The following is a 16,657-nucleotide window of genomic DNA, read 5'->3' as shown; positions in this document are numbered from 1 at the left end:
AGGCAAGAATCTTCCTGATGTAGGGATGGAACCTGACTCGCCCACATTGCAGGCAGATTCTTTACCATCTGGGTCACCAGAGAAGTCCCTGGGCCAGGAAGATTCCCTAGAGAAGGGCATGGCAACGCACTCCAGTATTCTTGCCTGAAGAATCCCATGGATAGAGCAGCCTGATGGACTACAGTCCATGGGGTCACAAGGAGTCAGACACAACTGAGCAACTAACACTTTTATTTTCATGTATATATATTCTCCCCTAATAAAGTCAATTTCTAAAGTGCCAGGAATTTGAGGTAAAGGAATGCTTATTTCTCCAAAGTCCCATGTCCACCTATTCTCTTCCTGAAGCCATCTGATCCCCTTCAAGAGCCGTGGGCTCCACAGCCTTTGTTGGACAGTTCATTCAGTCTCCTCCAGACTGTAGTATCCTCAGTGTATAGGAACCTCTTTAGGCGGGAGCTGCATTTAAACTAGCTCCTGGCACCCGACCACCTCCTCCCTCAGGAAGTGGATTTGGCTTCCGCCTCTTCCAGGAGGATGTTAGGAGAAGGGCTGACCGAGAATTAAAATAGCCGTCATATGTGCCCCGCTCAGGCTTGCATACAGATAAGCGAGTGAAGTTCGTTCTCGTGTTCCACCCCCTGCATTCCAGCCCGTGGTGTGGATCCAGAGGCAAGGTAACCAGGACCCTGGCTATCTTACTGTAATCTCGGAATTTTAAATGTTTATACAGAGGAAAGTCCAACTGACTCATTCATCTAATCACTTCCGAGAGAGAGAGAAAGAGGAGTGGGGGTACGCCAAGGGGCCAGACTGAGATCCCCAAGAGGCCAGGCCCGGAGTCAGCCCTGTGGGCATAGCTGCGGGGTGATGTCAGGACTTCCCGAAGCGGGTCCTTGTCATCACATGGCCCGACGTGTCTCCAAGGACAATAGCCAGCGCCCTACACTCCAGCAGCTCCCAGCGAGCCCTGGGAGATTGGAGCAGGGGCCCTGGGTCACAACACAGAGCCGATAGACTCTGCTTGTTCCTGCGGCAGCCAGATAAGGTGACCTCTGTCCCTCTTCACCGAGCCTGGCCTGAACCAGGCAGGAGAAGGGGGAGTGCACAGCCTTTCCTGCGATGTCCCTTGTGCTCTGGGGAAGGTCTGCTTCACTTTCCCAGAATGAACCTCTTGGTGTTTCTGGCTCCAGAGTTGTGCTGACTTTTGCACAGCTAACCACAGGATCAACTGCCTCTTGGGTGGTCTTTTTTAAAATTTTTGATCATGGTGAACTTGAGACAAGCAGACACTCCTACCAAAACCAATAATAACAACAACAGCTAGAAATGATTGGACGCTTGTGTGTCAGGAACCTTGTGAATAACATATAACATATGTCAACCTCAATGCTTTTTTATTTTAAGAAAGCTATCTCATTGATTTTTTTTAAATACCTATTTATTAATTTGGCTGCCCTGCATATTAGTTGTTGTGTGCTGGGCTTCCCAGGTGGCACTAGTGGTAAAGAATTTGCCTGCAACGCAGGAGACGTAACAGACGTGTTCGATCCCTGGGTCGGGAAGGTCCCCTGGAGGAGGGCTTGGCAACCCACTCCAGTATTCTTGCCTGGAGAATCCCATGGACAGAAGAGCCTGGCGAGCTACAGTCTATGGGGTCACGAAGAGTCAGACATGACTGAGTGAGCATGCACTTACAGTGTCAGAGTGGAAAGGACATGCTGATTTATGACCGCGACAGCAGGGCTCCACGGTCCTCCCACGCCTTCTCTGAGACAACGGCAACAAGACTGTCGTGATCCCCTGCCTCCTTTATTCTCACGGTCAGGGTGTCACGTTCATTCCCTCAGATCTCAAAAACTCAAGTAAAAGATGTCGTGAAGGATGGATCTGTCCTTAGCACACATGTGCAGAAAAAGGGACATGGCTGATTTCTATGTCATCAGCCCCACCTCACCCACCAGCCCAGCAGGTCTTAACATGTTCCCGAAACAACACACATCTGACAACCTCGCTGGAGGAAAATCCATTTTGCCACCCCCTCTGCTGGGACTCTGAGCATCTGAAGGCTGGACCTTCAGTCTTAGCTCAATCTCTAGAGAACTGGGACCAGCCTGGACCTTGTGATGACCTCCTCTACAAAACAGGGATGAGAGATTGCAGTCCTTACTCTGACTTCCTGGGCCATTCTGAAGCCAAACATAAGTTGACTGTTTCTGTTACTGCTGCTACTGCTAAATGGACTGCTGATTTGAACTACTATCTTTTGTGTGTGTGGGGCTGGGGTGGGGGGAGTTGTTTGTTTTTTAGTGTTTGTTTATTTATTTGGCTGCACTGGGCCTTAGTTGCACACAGGATCTTTGATCTTCGTTGCGGCACAAGGGATCTTTTTTGTTGTGACATGTGAGATCTAGTTCCCTGACCAGGGATCAAGCCCAGGCCCCCCGCACTGGGAGCATGGAGTCTTAGCCACTGGCCCACCCAGGGAAGTCACACAAACTACTGTTTTCATCATTCGTTATCTTTCCACTTAAAATCATTGAAGGGGAGTAGTCAGGGAGTAAGAGAAATTTTCTCTCTTTTTCCATCCCCACCCTTCTTATGATATTTCTACATGAGTTAGAACCCTTGGACAACTTTGTGGTTTAATTAATTCACTCTCATTTGTATGAGTTTCAGATGTAATACTCTTGTATGGAGTGGGGAGTGGGGGTTGGGGGGCAGGGAGGCAGGGGGTGAATTCTTTGTCACATGAAGGGTCAGATCACACAGAGAAGATCCATACCTGTTCAGACTGAAGGAAGTGGGGAGGGAATATAAGATGCTAAAGCTCGGCCACCAAGGGTTCTGTTGGGCAGAGGAGGCTGACAGCCGCTGGGGGCTGGCACGGTCAGTGCTGGGCTCTCTGAGTCGGTGTGCGCTCAGGCCCTGTACCAAGTAAATCCCAACAAAATGCTGCAATTTCTGGGGATCAGTTCAGTTCAGTCGCTCAGTCATGTCCAGCTGTTTGTGACCCCGTGGACTGCAGCACACTAGGCTCCCCGGTCTATCACCAACTGCCAGAGCTTGCTCAAACTCATATCCATCAAGTTGATGATGCCATCCAACCATCTCATCCTCTGTTGTCCCCTTCTCCTCCTGCCTTCAATCTTTCCCAGTATCAGGGTCTTTTCTAATGAGTCAGTTCTTCACATCAGGTAGCCAAAGTATTGGAGCTTCAACTTCAGCATCAGCTCTTCCAATGAATATTCAGGACTTATTTCCTTTAGGATTGACTGGTTTGATTTCCTTGCTGTCCAAGGGACTCTCAAGAGTCTTCTCCAACTGTTCAAAGTATCAATTCTTCAGCACTCAGCCTTCTTTATGGTCCAACTCACATCTGTACATGACTACTGAAAAGACCATAGTTTTGAATAGATGGACCTTTGTTGCAAAATAACGTCTCTGCTTTTTAATTCACTATCTAGGTTGGTCATAGCTTTTCTTCCAAGGAGCAAGCATCTTTTAATTTTATGGCTGCAGTCACCATCTGCAGTGATTTTGGAGCCCAAAAAAATAAAGTCTGTCCCTGTTTCCTTTGTTTATTCATCTATTTGCCATGAAGTGATGGGACCAGATACCATGATCTTCGTTTTTTGAATGTTGAGTTTTAAGCCAGTGAGGAAGACTTAATACCCACTCAACCCCAATTCCTATGCCCAGCTGGCCCTGAATAACACATGTCATCTTTTAAACAGGGACAAAGCCTTCTTTAACAATGATGTATGTATCTATTTACTTCCTTGGCTGTGTCAGGTCTTGGTTGTGGGACATGAGATCTTCCATCTTTGTTGCAGGTTTTTTAGCTGTGGCACATGGGATCTAGTTCCTAAACCAGGGATCGAACCCAGTTCCCCTGCATCGGGAGTGCAGAGTCTTAGCCATATGGGACCACAAGGGAAGTCCCGGGACAAAGCCTTTATTTAATTCCACAAACAGAAGTAGGAGTTGAAATGCCAGTGAAAACGTGTTTTCTTAAGTAAAGAAATTAACAGGTTGAGTTACAATGGAAGCATATTCATAGAGGCTTCCAGAAGGACCTGCCGGGGAAGATCACACAATCCCCTGGAGAAAGGGAAAACAGTATAAAAATTCCTTCACGTTGTGTGAAAACAACAAATTGAGCTTCTTTGCAGAGTCCAGGGTTTGCCATGAGAAAAGAAGGAAGAGAGTGAGCTAACTCTGGACCCTTAAAATAGAGGGTGGGGGCAGGGGTGCAGTGGTCTGAGACCAGATGGGAGAGAAAAGTGACCCATAATTGCAAAGAAAAAGCAGACATTTGTCAAATAACCCTCTGTTAGAAAATGAATCGGTTTCTGACACACACATAAAAAATACTGGCATGTATTTATTTCAGATGATACATGAACAGATGTTTTATATTCTTCTCTGCACTTTTCTATTATTTCAAATTTTTATAGATACAAATAAGGGCCCTTTGGGAAATAAAAGTTGAAAACTAAAAGTTCCTATTAAGACAGTCGAATACGGTGTAGCTGTTACCAAAAAATTGAGGCCCATCTCTATGTGTTCACATGCAAAGATCTCCAAGAAGCACTGTGGAGTTAAAAAAAAAAAATTTTTTTTTAAAGCAAGTTTCAGAATGGTCTATTTCACCCAGTCCTAACTGAATGAAATGCTTTTTAAATCCGTGTGTGTCTTGCTATATGGATAGAATTAAATCCGGAAGAAGAAATAAATCATTAATGCAAGTGGGATTATTATATACCTTGTTATGTTCATTTCATATGGTGCAAATGAATTTTTATAAGTAAAAATTACTTTTATAATCATAGAAAAGTGACATTGAGTTTTATAAGGAATCCTGGAAGCCGAGAAGCAGCAGGGCCGGTCCCCTAGCCTTTCCAGATTAGCAGGCTGCCCAGCGACTGGAGTTCTCAGCGGCTCTGTGCTTGCCCGGCCTCCCTCCTGACTTGACGCTTGCGTGTCTGAGTGGGGGTCCGGGACACATGCCAGCAGCGGTGGCGGTGACAAGCCCCAACCACGTTTGTTCCATTACTTCCAGCTCCTTTCCAATCTCCCCGGTGAGAGCTCCTCTCTCTTATCTGCCCAGAGCTTGAGTCAAAAGTTCTTGTCAGTGTGATTGCGGAACACCGGGCTGGAAAACTTGCTGATAATACATAAATTCCTTTCCAAGAGCTGTGCCTGCAAGCGGGTCAGGAGGACTCTGTGGCCTCGGTACATTTTGTACTCTGCACTTGGATAATAAGAGAGGAGATCTGGTAACTAAGAAATGGGAGGGACATTCAAGGATGTGACCACAGTCCCACCTGGTCTGGTAACCCCACTTCCCAAGCCCAGGCCTGGGTTCCCCTCCCAAAACCATGCAGGCTGCTGGGGAAGAATTTGAACATGTGCGAGTCGCTGGGGATTTCCAAAATAGACACAAAGATAAGAGGAATAACAACAAAATCCAAAGAATTAAAAAAAAATAATAAAGATCACGCTCCAGTTTCTGAGACACATTTATGGCTTTTTATAAACAGATATGCGTTTGTTGAATGGGGCTTCAGAACACTCTGGTGACATTAGGCCTCTTCTGACATTTAGAAATTTAAATTTAGGAGCTCCCCTGGCTTATCCTTAATAGCAAAGTTTGCAAAACATTTCGTGCTGGGTGCCTGCTTTGTATGTGAACACGATGCAAATGGCACGCCGTCACATCAACTTCACCTCTTGTAAAGCCCGAGGGAGACAGGGGGCCTTCTCCCCCAGTGGCCCACATTCTTTCCTTCATCTTCCCTGATTTAGCTCCAGAAAGATAGGGGTTCACATAACAAAATGTGCAGGAATGGATCAACACTAAGTAAAGGTTGACAGGTGATGATAGACCTCTAGTATGTCACTCATTCCTCCCTGCCAAACATGCCACTTTTATAAATGCAAGTCCCCCTCTACGGAGTAAATAGAGGAGAGACCAAATCATTTTAAATCTACCTTCACTCTTACCTTGGGCTTCCCTGGTGGCTCGGACAGTAAAGAATCTACCTGCAGTGCAGGGAAGCTGGGTTCCTTGAACTGGGAACTCTGAAGCAGCAGGTAGTGCTCCGAATGGGGGCGACATCTGGAAGCTTGTCTGCTGACCCAGTTCTTGGCTTCCCCTCCCTCAGGGAACCAGGTGACTTTCTCCAAGTCGGCGGATGCGTTCGCCTTTGAGGAGGACAGCAGCAGTGATGGGCTTTCTCCAGATCAGACTCGAGGGGAAGACCTCCAGGGCTCAGCAGGATCCCCCCTGGACACGAAAGCTACGGAGACCCCTTTGGCTGGTCCTCGTGGGACAGTCCAGGTAAACAAACCCCCTTCCAGCCTGCTCATCTCTTCAGTCCTGAAATCACGGCTGCCGCAGCGGGTTTAGCATAGAGACCTGAGAGATGTCTCTTCACAACACATCGTCCTGTTGCTAACTCTCACAGTGTTCAGTTCAGGGTTCTGTGTGTGAGGGCAGGAGCTTCCAGAAAACACCAAGAGAGAGAGTCCCCAGAAATATGTCCTTTGACTTAAATTTTCAGTATCTGCTCAGCCAAGTAGATCTCTTTTATCTCCGTTTTTGCAGACAAGGTAGAAATGAGGCTCCCGAAGATTTGACAGTCAGTCGACAGTCTCCTGGAAAGAAAGGGCCACTGCAGGACTGGTTTCAAAGCTCACGGTCCTTCCTGTGATTGAGTTGCCACTGTAGGATCTGGGGAGCAGGAGCTGGAGGTGCTGGTGGTTGTTGTTCAGTCACTAAGTCATGTCCAACTCTTTGCGACCCCAAGGACTGCAGCACACCAGACTCCTCTGTCCTTCACTATCTCCAGGAGTTTGCTCAAATTCATGTCCATTGAGTCAGTGACACTATTTAATTCATCTCATCCTCTGCTGCCTACTTGTCCTCCTGCCCTCAATCTTTCCCATTGGAATCTTTTCCAATGAGTTGGCTCTTCACATCAGGTGACCAAGTATTAGAGCTTCATCTTTAGCATCAGTCCTTCCAGTAATATTCAGGGTTGATTTCCTTTACGATTGACTGGTTTGACCTCCTTGCTGTCCAAGGGACTCTTAAGAGTCTTCTCTAGCACCACAATGGGAAAGCATTGATTCTTTGGTGCTCAGTCTTCTTTATGGTCCAAGTCTCACATCCGTACTTCACTACTGGAAAAACTGATTGGCTAAAAAGCAGGAGCCCAAGCTGCTCCTGCCTTTAGCAGTTGTCCACACGCCAAATTCTGCAAGGGCTGCCTCCAGCCCCAGCCCAAACATAGCACTCCCCTCTTTCTGGACAAATCTACAGACTGTCCAGACATGATAAATATATGTTGCAAATACTATTAAAAGCACATTTATAAAGAGCAGGATGATAGCTGTCAACAGCTACTGCCATGATTAAGCACCAGCTGCGTACCAGGACCAGTGCTAGGCACCTTGTGGGAGTTTTCTATCAGATGTTACAGAGAAGGAAATGAGTTGGTGAGGCTGGGTAGCTGTGTGGCCCTGGGAGCACCACAGACCACTCCCCCAACTCTGGAGCATCCCCTCTAGAAGCCACATCCAGCCTTGATGGCACTCCCCTCTGCCTGGCAGGATGGTATTCCTGGAGCCCCCAGAGAAGATGAGTGTGAGCGTCCGCACAGGAGGAGGGAGAGGAGGGGTCACACTCGTGTGACAGCAAGATGTGAATCTTCCACCACATTCCGACTCTGGAGAGAACCCTCCACCCTCAGCCCCTTCCTTTCAGGAAGACCTCACTCCTCTTGGCCTCACAGGAATTGTTCAATGACTTGAAATCAGATACTATATATATATATATACACACACACACACACACACACATATTGACTATTTTTATCACTTTTTATATTATTTTACATGGGCCTTCCCTGGTAGCTCAGTGGTAAAGAACCTGCCTGCCAATGTAGAAGACATAAGTGATATGGGTCTAATCCCTGGGTCAGGAAAATCCCCTGGAGAAGGAAATAGTAACCCATTCCAGTATTCTTGGCTGGGAAATATCATGGACAGAGGAGCCTGGTGGGCTACAGTCCATGAGGTTGAAAAAGAGTCAGACACAGCTTAACAACTGAGCATACGTTATTTTATATATTTTAATTATATATAGATATCTTATATCTTATTTTTATTATATATAGATATTTTATATCTGTGTGCACTTTTAATTTTTAAATTGAGGTATATAATTGACATATAACACTGTATTAATTTCAGGTGTTCACCACAACTGTTTGATACCGTATATGTCATGAAATACACTGAGCAATGTCAGGCAAAATGCAAATATATACAGTATATACAATATCAACTGTAGGACATAATTGTTGGATATTATATCTACTGTATATATTGTGAAATATAACATACATGTGATGTGTGTGTGTATATGTTACATCTGATGTAACATATACATGTGATACATGTGTGAATTATGTGTGTATTTCACAATATATATGATAGATACAATATATCATCATGTATATTGTGAAATGATCACCAGGATAATTCTAGTTAGCATCCATCTTCATATATAGTCACAAATTTTCTTTCTAGTGATGAGAGTCTTTAAGATCTACTCTCTTAGGAACTTTCAAAGAGACCATGCAGTCTTGTTAACTATGGTCACCATGCTGAACACAACACCCCCAGGATTTATTTATTGGATGTGTGTGTGTGTTAGTAGCTCAATCTGTCCAACTCTTTGTAACCCCATGGACTGTAGCCTGCCAGGCTCCTCAGTCCATGGAATGCTCCAGGCAAGAATACTGGAGTGAGTTGCCATTTCCTTTTCCAGACGGTGTTCCCTACCCAGAGATTGAACCTGGGTCTCCTACATTGCAGACAGATTCTTTACTGCTGAGCCACCAAGGAAGCCCAATTTATTGTATAGCTGGATGTTTGTACTTTTTAAACCCATATTAGTTGAAAACATTTTTATACTGTAAAGCATGCAGGGATCACAGACAGTTTCAGGAGTTACTTACCATGACCCTCTTTCCTGAAGCTGTACTGTTACCGGTCATCGTCAGGCCCTTCTTCACTCCATCAGAGCAAATTCAAGGCTGCCAGGAGGAAATGTGGAACAAGAGGGAGACAGAAGACAGAAAAAGCAGAGCCAAAAGAGCTGCATGTTTGTTGTGCAAGAGTTTATAATCAAAGCATTCTTTCTTCCCTGCATCCTGAGCTTCTTTGCAGCCCAGCGTCTTTGATAACATCAAACAGTACATCAGGCCATTTGTATTCTTATTGCTCTGATAGTAAATTCCTCAGCTTCTGATTTAAAGATGGTTTGGGCAGAAGACACACGCTTTTCTTTTTCACCCTTGAAGTGGGGAAGAAGGGAATGAGCACTGAGCAATGTCAGGCAAAATGCAAAAATCATTTTGCATCAGTTAATCCAGCAGCCTCAAGTGAGAGAGGAGGGCATGGGCTCTGAGAGAAAAGGATGCTACAGACCTTTGACACGTGCTCAGGCAAAGATTGGGCAGCTCAGGGGCCTTTTCTCAAAGTCGTGGCATAGGACTGTGGGGCAAGAAGAGGATGCTGCATTCATTTCTGCATCCTCTGTGTGTAGGAACGTGCCTCTCATTAAGGTTTTCCTGATGCTGCACCCCTACACACACATATTTATATACACAGACATACACACAGACACACAGGTATGCACACACAGACACACATGCAAAGGAATGTATATACATACACATATGCACACATACATTACAGAGGCATACACAGAGACATATATGCAGACACAGATACACACATACACACACATACCTACACACTTTCCTTCCATCTGCCAACCCCCTTCTCATCTAACTTTTTCATTGTCCTAACTTTCCCCCAAAGTCCCTCCACTCATTCCTCTCGCTTCTTCTCTTTTTCAATCCCACTGTCAATTCCAACATGTAGACCTCACTGCAAGTAGGTGGATCCCGCCCACAGGGTGACCAGATGTCCCAGTTCGCCTAGCCCAAGCCAGTTCTACACCTGTTGGATGGAATGATTATTTACCATGCCTGCTTTCTCTCTTAAAAAGAGTCCTCAGTTGGTTGACAGATCATGTACTTGACTCTCCACCCCTGGGGACATAGTCTGAGGTTCTCCTCAGATAAGAAGCTGGGATTGATGCAGCAGAGCTGGGGGACAAGGGTGGGCGCCTCCACTGCAGCATCCCCATGTCACAGTTTCTGCTCCTGCATCCTAATCAGGCTCAAATTTGGATTTTCAGGATCCAGAAGATGAGAGGAGTGACCCAGCCCCACACCCCGGCAACCAGCCAGACCCGGGCAAGCAGGGCCTTGGCTCCCTGGGTACCCCCATCACTGCGCACACAGCCGTAAAGGTAGGATGGGCCAGCCTCCACGCCTGCCCGAGCATGCAGCTCACAGGGCCATTGCGGGGCAGAGTGTGCTGAGTTAGGTCTGGCAACGGGGAGAGTCATGTGGACCAACGGATGGATTCAGTCCACTGGGAGCATCGCTAGACAGGGGTGGAGAAGTGGGCTATCAATGTACGTGGACCAAGACGCTCTTGCCCATCAGGGGTCTTCCCCACAGAAGAGAAGCGTCTGTGGCTCCTTTCTTTGGGCTCACAGTTCAGCCAGCACGTTCCTGACTTGAATACCTTTGGTAGCTTAGCCTAGAGACAGACACTGACTGCAGTGCACACAGGATTTGCACGCGCAGTAACACAGGTATAGATAGGGCAGTGGCTTTTCCACAAGGGAGGCCAGCCTGAACAGAGGCCTCACATTCGCAGGAGGCACAGAATAAGCAGGATCGCGTAGCTTGGGTTTAATTTTCTCAGCACTATATCTAACAATTCACAGGGTACTTTCTCCTCAGTTAACTGGTAGTCATTTGACTTTTTTCATAATATTTTATCCCAAATAACTTCTCATTGACTTGGGGGCATATTAATATTTTCTCAGCTCTAAAGCTGGCACTTAATGCTGAGATGATTCTTAAGAAATACTCTTAAAAGCTTGTAAGCTGAGTAAGAATCAGTGTTAAAGTAATGGCCCTGCCACCCCCTCCACTGCATATACACTAAAGTGGTCTTCTCTTTTTTAGTTCTGTTTGTTTCTTTATCTGTGCTGGTCATCACTGCTGCATGGGCTTTTCTCTAGTTGCGGAGAGTGGGAACTGCTCTCTAGTTGCGGTGCTCGGGCTTCTCCTTGCGGTGGCTTCTCCTGTTGCAGAGCACAGACTCTAGGGTGCTCGGGCTTCTCCTTGCGGTGGCTTCTCCTGTTGCAGAGCACAGGCTCTAGGGTGCTCGGGCTGCAGCAGGTGCAGCACATGGGCTCAGCAGTTGTGGCCCTTGGGCTTAGTTGCTGTGGGATCTTCCTGGATCAGGGATCGAACCCGTGTTTCCTGCACTGGCAGGCAGATTATTTACCACGGAGCCACCAGGGAAGCCCACAAAACTAGTTTTCATGTTCTGAATGGATGACAGGCATTTCTGATTCCCAGGAAAGCTCTCCAGACTGCAGTGGCTTAAACCCAGCCTACAATCCACTCTTCCCTGGTGGCTCAGCTGGTAAAGAATCCACCTGCCAATGCAGGAGACACAGGAAATCTAAGTTCGATCCCTGGGTTGGGAAGATCCCCTGCAGAAGGGAACCCACTCCAGTATTCTGACCTGGAGAATTTCATGGACTTGTCCATGGAGTTGCAAAGAACGACTTTCACTTCACAATCCACTCAGCTCAACAGCTTTGAAATTATGTGGCTACTGGTGAATTTTGTTCATTACAGGTAGAGGGAAGAGACATATTGACTTGGGAGAATATTTATATTTTAATATTAATATGATTCAGTGATTTCCACCATTGGGAGCAAAGAGAAATTGTATTAATATTTCTACTGAAGTGTTTAAATTTTGCCTAATGCAAAAGAGTTGGAAAAGACCCTGAAGTTGGGAAAGATTGAAGGCAGGAGGAGAAGCGGACAAAGAGGATGAGATAGTTGGATGGCATCACCGACTCCATAGACATGAGTTTGAGCAAGCTCCGGGAGTTGGTGACGGACAGGGAAGCCTGGCGTGCTGTAGTCCATGGGGTTGCAAAGAGTCAACTGAGCAACTGAACTGAACTGAATGCAAATGAGCAGAGCCTTCAGCCTCTTCGTACTAAGAAAGTGTAGTAATTGTCCTGAGAAAGGACAATCAATTTCAATGAAGAGTCATGTCAAAAATATGCAGCTATACAGTTCCAGGTGTGCTTCCCATGTGACGCTAGTGGTAAAAAAAAAAACAAAAAACAAAAAAAAACCGCCTGCCAATGAAGGAGACATAAGGGATGCGGATTTGATTCCTGGGTTGGGAAGATCCCCTGGAAGAGGGCATGGCAAGCCACTCCAGTATTCTTGCCTGGAGAATCCCATGGACAGAAAGCCTGGCAGGCTCCAGCCCACGGGGTTGTATGGAGTCAGACATGACGGAGCAAATGAGAGCAGCACACATAAAGTTCCAGTGATTCAGAGTTCCATGGGTTCCGTGGTCTGTGCTCACTATCTGGAGGAAACGGTTTGATTTACAATACCTTCTGAATGCTCAGAGTCTCTGTGATAATAAGGCAACAAATAGAGAAGATGGCTGAGCCCCTGATTTAGTTGCTTTAGACGCAAGGCTGCAGCTTCCCCAGACAAGCAGGTCCTAGGAGGAGTGGGAGCAGGGCAGAGCTGACTGCAGGAGCTGGGGGAAACTCTCCCAAGAACAGAAGGCTGACTCATTACCTGGAGCACTAACCCATTGATGACTGAGCAGGGAGGAGGGCCCCTGGCCCATAGGAATCCTTGAGCTAAGTGTACAAGAAGCCTTCCTGAGAACACACACACAAAAAAAGGCTTTGGTGGACGGGCACGCTGAATCAGAGAAAAGCAAATCCAATAGGTCACCTTCAGATGTGTGTTTCGTGGTTAAAATGGGAAAGCTTCCCTGTGACAACCTGCCTGCTGGCTATTCAGGAGCTCCCTCTTCTGGACACTGCTGGTACCACACCTTCCCCTGCCGGCTTGTTCTCAGATTAAGACCCTTCCATCATCACATCCCTGTTCATTTCAATCTTCTGTAATACAGTCAGGGATTGGAAATGTATTTTTTTTTTAACTGAATGAAGTACAGACCTATTGTTTCTCAGTCTCTGGAGGTCTTTGGATTTCAGGGACAGGTTATAAATATAATCACACTGTCCTTTGAAATCTTATTGTTTCAACAATATATTTTACCATCCTGCCATTGGTTACTGAAATCAAAAGTAGAGAATATTTTACCCAACTTGCAGGTCGGGGTCATTGAGATATGGTAAAGTTGGATAACTATACCACGTTCAAAAATGTGTCTTCAGTTCCAGGCCTCTGTCCTTAACTTTTTTCAAGGATCCAAACCGTACACCATGATTGGTAACTTCTGGAAAGGTCTCAGTGGGTGACTTGTCCTTCCTGTAGTCAGCGAAGAATCTTTAGTTCAGAGGGTGTCACTTCCTGATCTTATATCAGTATTTGGTGGGAAGGGGAATTGATTTAGAAGCAATAAGAATCTACCTTTTGGGTTTTTAGAGACAGCCTTAATTTTATCTCCTTTTATGTTGTTAATAAGTCAGCTCACGAGGAGCTTCACTAAAGATGATGTCACGTATACAGACGAAAGAACCTTCTTGGGACCGCCCTGGCGGTGCAACGGTTAGGACTTGCCCTTTCAATGCGGGGAGTGTGGGTTCAATCCCTGGTCAGGCAGCAAAGATCCCACATGTCTCACGACCAAAAAACCAAAACAGAAACAGCAGTGCAACAGATTCAATAAAGGCTTTAAAAATGGTCCACAGTGAACTTTTTTTTTTTTTCCAAAAAAAAAGAACCTTCTTATGAACCTAACCCAAGAACAGAATGTCGTCTTCATTAGTCGTCAAGTTTAGGTTTTAGGTTAGGAAGCTGGCCTCAGTGAAACATAGACTTACCTCTGTTCTGGGAAGGAAGTTCCCCGAAGCCACTTTTAAGACTCAAGACTTCCTGCCTAAGGAGTGTCCATCCTTTGCGATGTATTTGCATAGATTTGTTTGTTAGGTACCTTAACTTCCAGGATCTCATTGTGCCTCCTGTCTTTGCTATATTGTGTGTCGGGGTTCAAGGACACCCATCAGATAAAATCTAGAGGTAATATTCCTGATGCCAAGCTGTTCCCATCCACCATCTAAAAGCACATGCCGTCTCTCCATCCGCTTTGCAGTCCAAGTCCTTGAGTGACAGCAAGAACCGCCACAAAAAGCCCAAGGACCCCAAGCCAAAGGTGAAGAAGCTCAAGTACCACCAGTATATCCCCCCGGACCAGAAGGCGGAGAAGTCCCCTCCGCCCATGGACTCTGCCTACGCCCGGCTGCTCCAGCAGCAGCAGCTCTTCCTGCAGCTGCAGATCCTCAGCCAGCAGCAGCAGCACCGCTTCAGCTACCCCGGGCTGCATGCAGCTCCACCCAAGTAAGTCAGCCAAGCCCGGGGCGGGGGTGGGGGCACCTGGGGATGGAGGCTGACTGTGGCTTCTCCATCAGAGGACCCAGCAAGTCCCACACCGCACCACGTCCTGTGGTAGGGTCGCCCAGTCTTCCCCGCACCACCAGACACCAGCTGGGTCGGGGGGCGGGTCCCGCAGTTCAACTCAGTTCTGATGCCCTCTACCCAGAGATGGTGTTGGATCTCAGTCTCACAGCTTGAGGGCTTAGTCCCCCAGGACTGGCCCCTCGCCCTCCAGACACCAGTCACAAGTCCAAGTTGTCACCTGTCCTTCTGACAGACCAGCTATTGACTGGACTTTCCAATAACCTCTTCTTTGGGTTCCAATTAATTTCCTAGAGTTGCTCACAGAACTCAGAGAAACATTTTACTTATTAGACTACCAGTCTGTTGTAAAAGCATGTAGGTCCTCATGGGAGCAGCCAGATGGAAGAGAGGCCTGGGGCAGGGTACATGGGAGTCAGGCAGAGCATCCATGTCCCTCCAGATACAGCACTCTCCCCAAATCTCCACCTGCTACACAACCCGGAAGCTCTCCAAATCCCATTCTTTGGGGTTTTTATAGAGGCTTCATTATGTTATTGAGTAGATCATTGGCCTTTGTGAATCAATTCAACCTCCAGCTATTTCTCTCCCCTAGAGGTCAGGGGTGGGACTGAAAACTCCAACTCTCTAATCACATGATTCAGTCTCCAGGCCACCAGCCTCCAAGCTTAAGTGGCTTCCTAAAGTCACCTCATTAGGATAACAAAAGACAGCTTTTGTTTTCAAGACTTAGGAAACCCCCAGGGTTTTAGGAGCTGTGCCAGAAACCAGGATGAAGACCAAATATATACATTTCCTATTATAAATCACAATGTCATATCCCCGTACATAAATCTGACTGTATTTTCAGTACCTCTTCTGTGTTTGTTTTACAGGGAACCAAATGAGCAGATGGCCAGAAATCCAAATGCTTCTTCAGCACCATTGAGCAATACCCCTTTGTCTCCTGCCAAAAACAGCTTTTCTGGACAAACTGGTGTCTCCTCTCTCAAGCCAGGCCCACTCCCATCCAACCTAGATGATCTGAAGGTATAGGGTTTGGCATTATTTTGTTTTTTTAAAACAAATATTTTTAAATTATTTATGTATTAATTTGGCGGTGCTGGGTCTTGGTTGCGGCATGCAGAATCTTCAGTTGCAGAGTGTGGGATCTAGTTCCCTGACCAGGGATGGAGCCCAGGTCCCCTGCATTGGGAGCACAGTCTTAGCCACTGGGCCACCAGAGAAGGCCCTGGTGTTCAGTCGCTCAGTTGTGTGTGACCCTTTGTGACCCCATGAACTGTAGCACTCCAGGGTTCCCTGTCCTTCACCAGCTCCCAGAGTTTGCCCAAACTCATGCCTATCCAGTCAGTGATGCCATCCAACCATCTCATCCTCTGCTGCCCCCTTCTCCTGCCCTCAACCTTTCCCAGCATCAGGGTCTTTTCCAATAAGTTGGCTCTTCACATCAGGTGGCCAAAAGGGTTAGAGTTTCATCTTCAGCGTCAGTCCTTCCAGTGAATATTCAGAGTTGATTTCCTTTAGGATTGGCTGATTTGACTTAAAAATTCATCAACAATTAAAACACCAGTGAATGTATAAAAGAGGTGAATACAAATCTTTGTGCCAAGCAAGCCTACACAGCATAACAGTCTGAAATTTAAAGTAAACTGGACTGAACAAGTATTCATTTTATTTTAGAATATGAGCTGCATTATTTAATAATGTAGTTTAAATTATTCAGTGCCAGAGCAGATTCTAAAAATGAATATAGAACTCATTAATTTTAAGTAATTCTAAATTAAAACAATAACGAGTTGCCATTTTTCACTTTTTCAAACCAGTGAATATAGAAGAAAATGGCAAGACAAGGCTAGCCAGGCTAGGGGGCTGAGAGCATATCTTATTGCTTGTGATATAGTCAGTAATTGCAATCTTTTTGAAGATAATTTTTTAAGTAACTCTTAAGGTAATATATATTCACTACTGAAATATGATAGTGTATAAAAAAAGTATTTTAAAAGACAATTGACTCACAGATTCTATAGTATTTCCTTTTAGACTTAAAATATTTGTGA

At 46.0% G+C, this 16,657-nt stretch overlaps 1 protein-coding gene across 7 annotated transcripts in view; it reads left to right on the top strand.

The window, feature by feature from the left end:
- The window catches only part of MYOCD (myocardin), a 90,373-nt gene that overhangs the window by 53,068 nt on the left and 20,648 nt on the right, over positions 1 to 16,657 (top strand). For all 7 annotated transcript variants that reach the window (XM_044939247.2, XM_044939246.2, XM_044939245.2 and 4 more), the window contains 4 exons: positions 6,171 to 6,346; positions 10,283 to 10,396; positions 14,278 to 14,522; positions 15,476 to 15,629. In XM_044939247.2, coding sequence (XP_044795182.2) covers positions 6,171 to 6,346; positions 10,283 to 10,396; positions 14,278 to 14,522; positions 15,476 to 15,629 — 689 coding nt within the window. The remainder of the gene's footprint in view (positions 1 to 6,170; positions 6,347 to 10,282; positions 10,397 to 14,277; positions 14,523 to 15,475; positions 15,630 to 16,657) is intronic.

This window comes from Bubalus bubalis, chromosome 3 (genome assembly GCF_019923935.1).
Source record: "Bubalus bubalis isolate 160015118507 breed Murrah chromosome 3, NDDB_SH_1, whole genome shotgun sequence".
NCBI lineage: Eukaryota > Metazoa > Chordata > Mammalia > Artiodactyla > Bovidae > Bubalus > Bubalus bubalis.
This window is presented reverse-complemented; position numbering and strand designations above follow the sequence as displayed.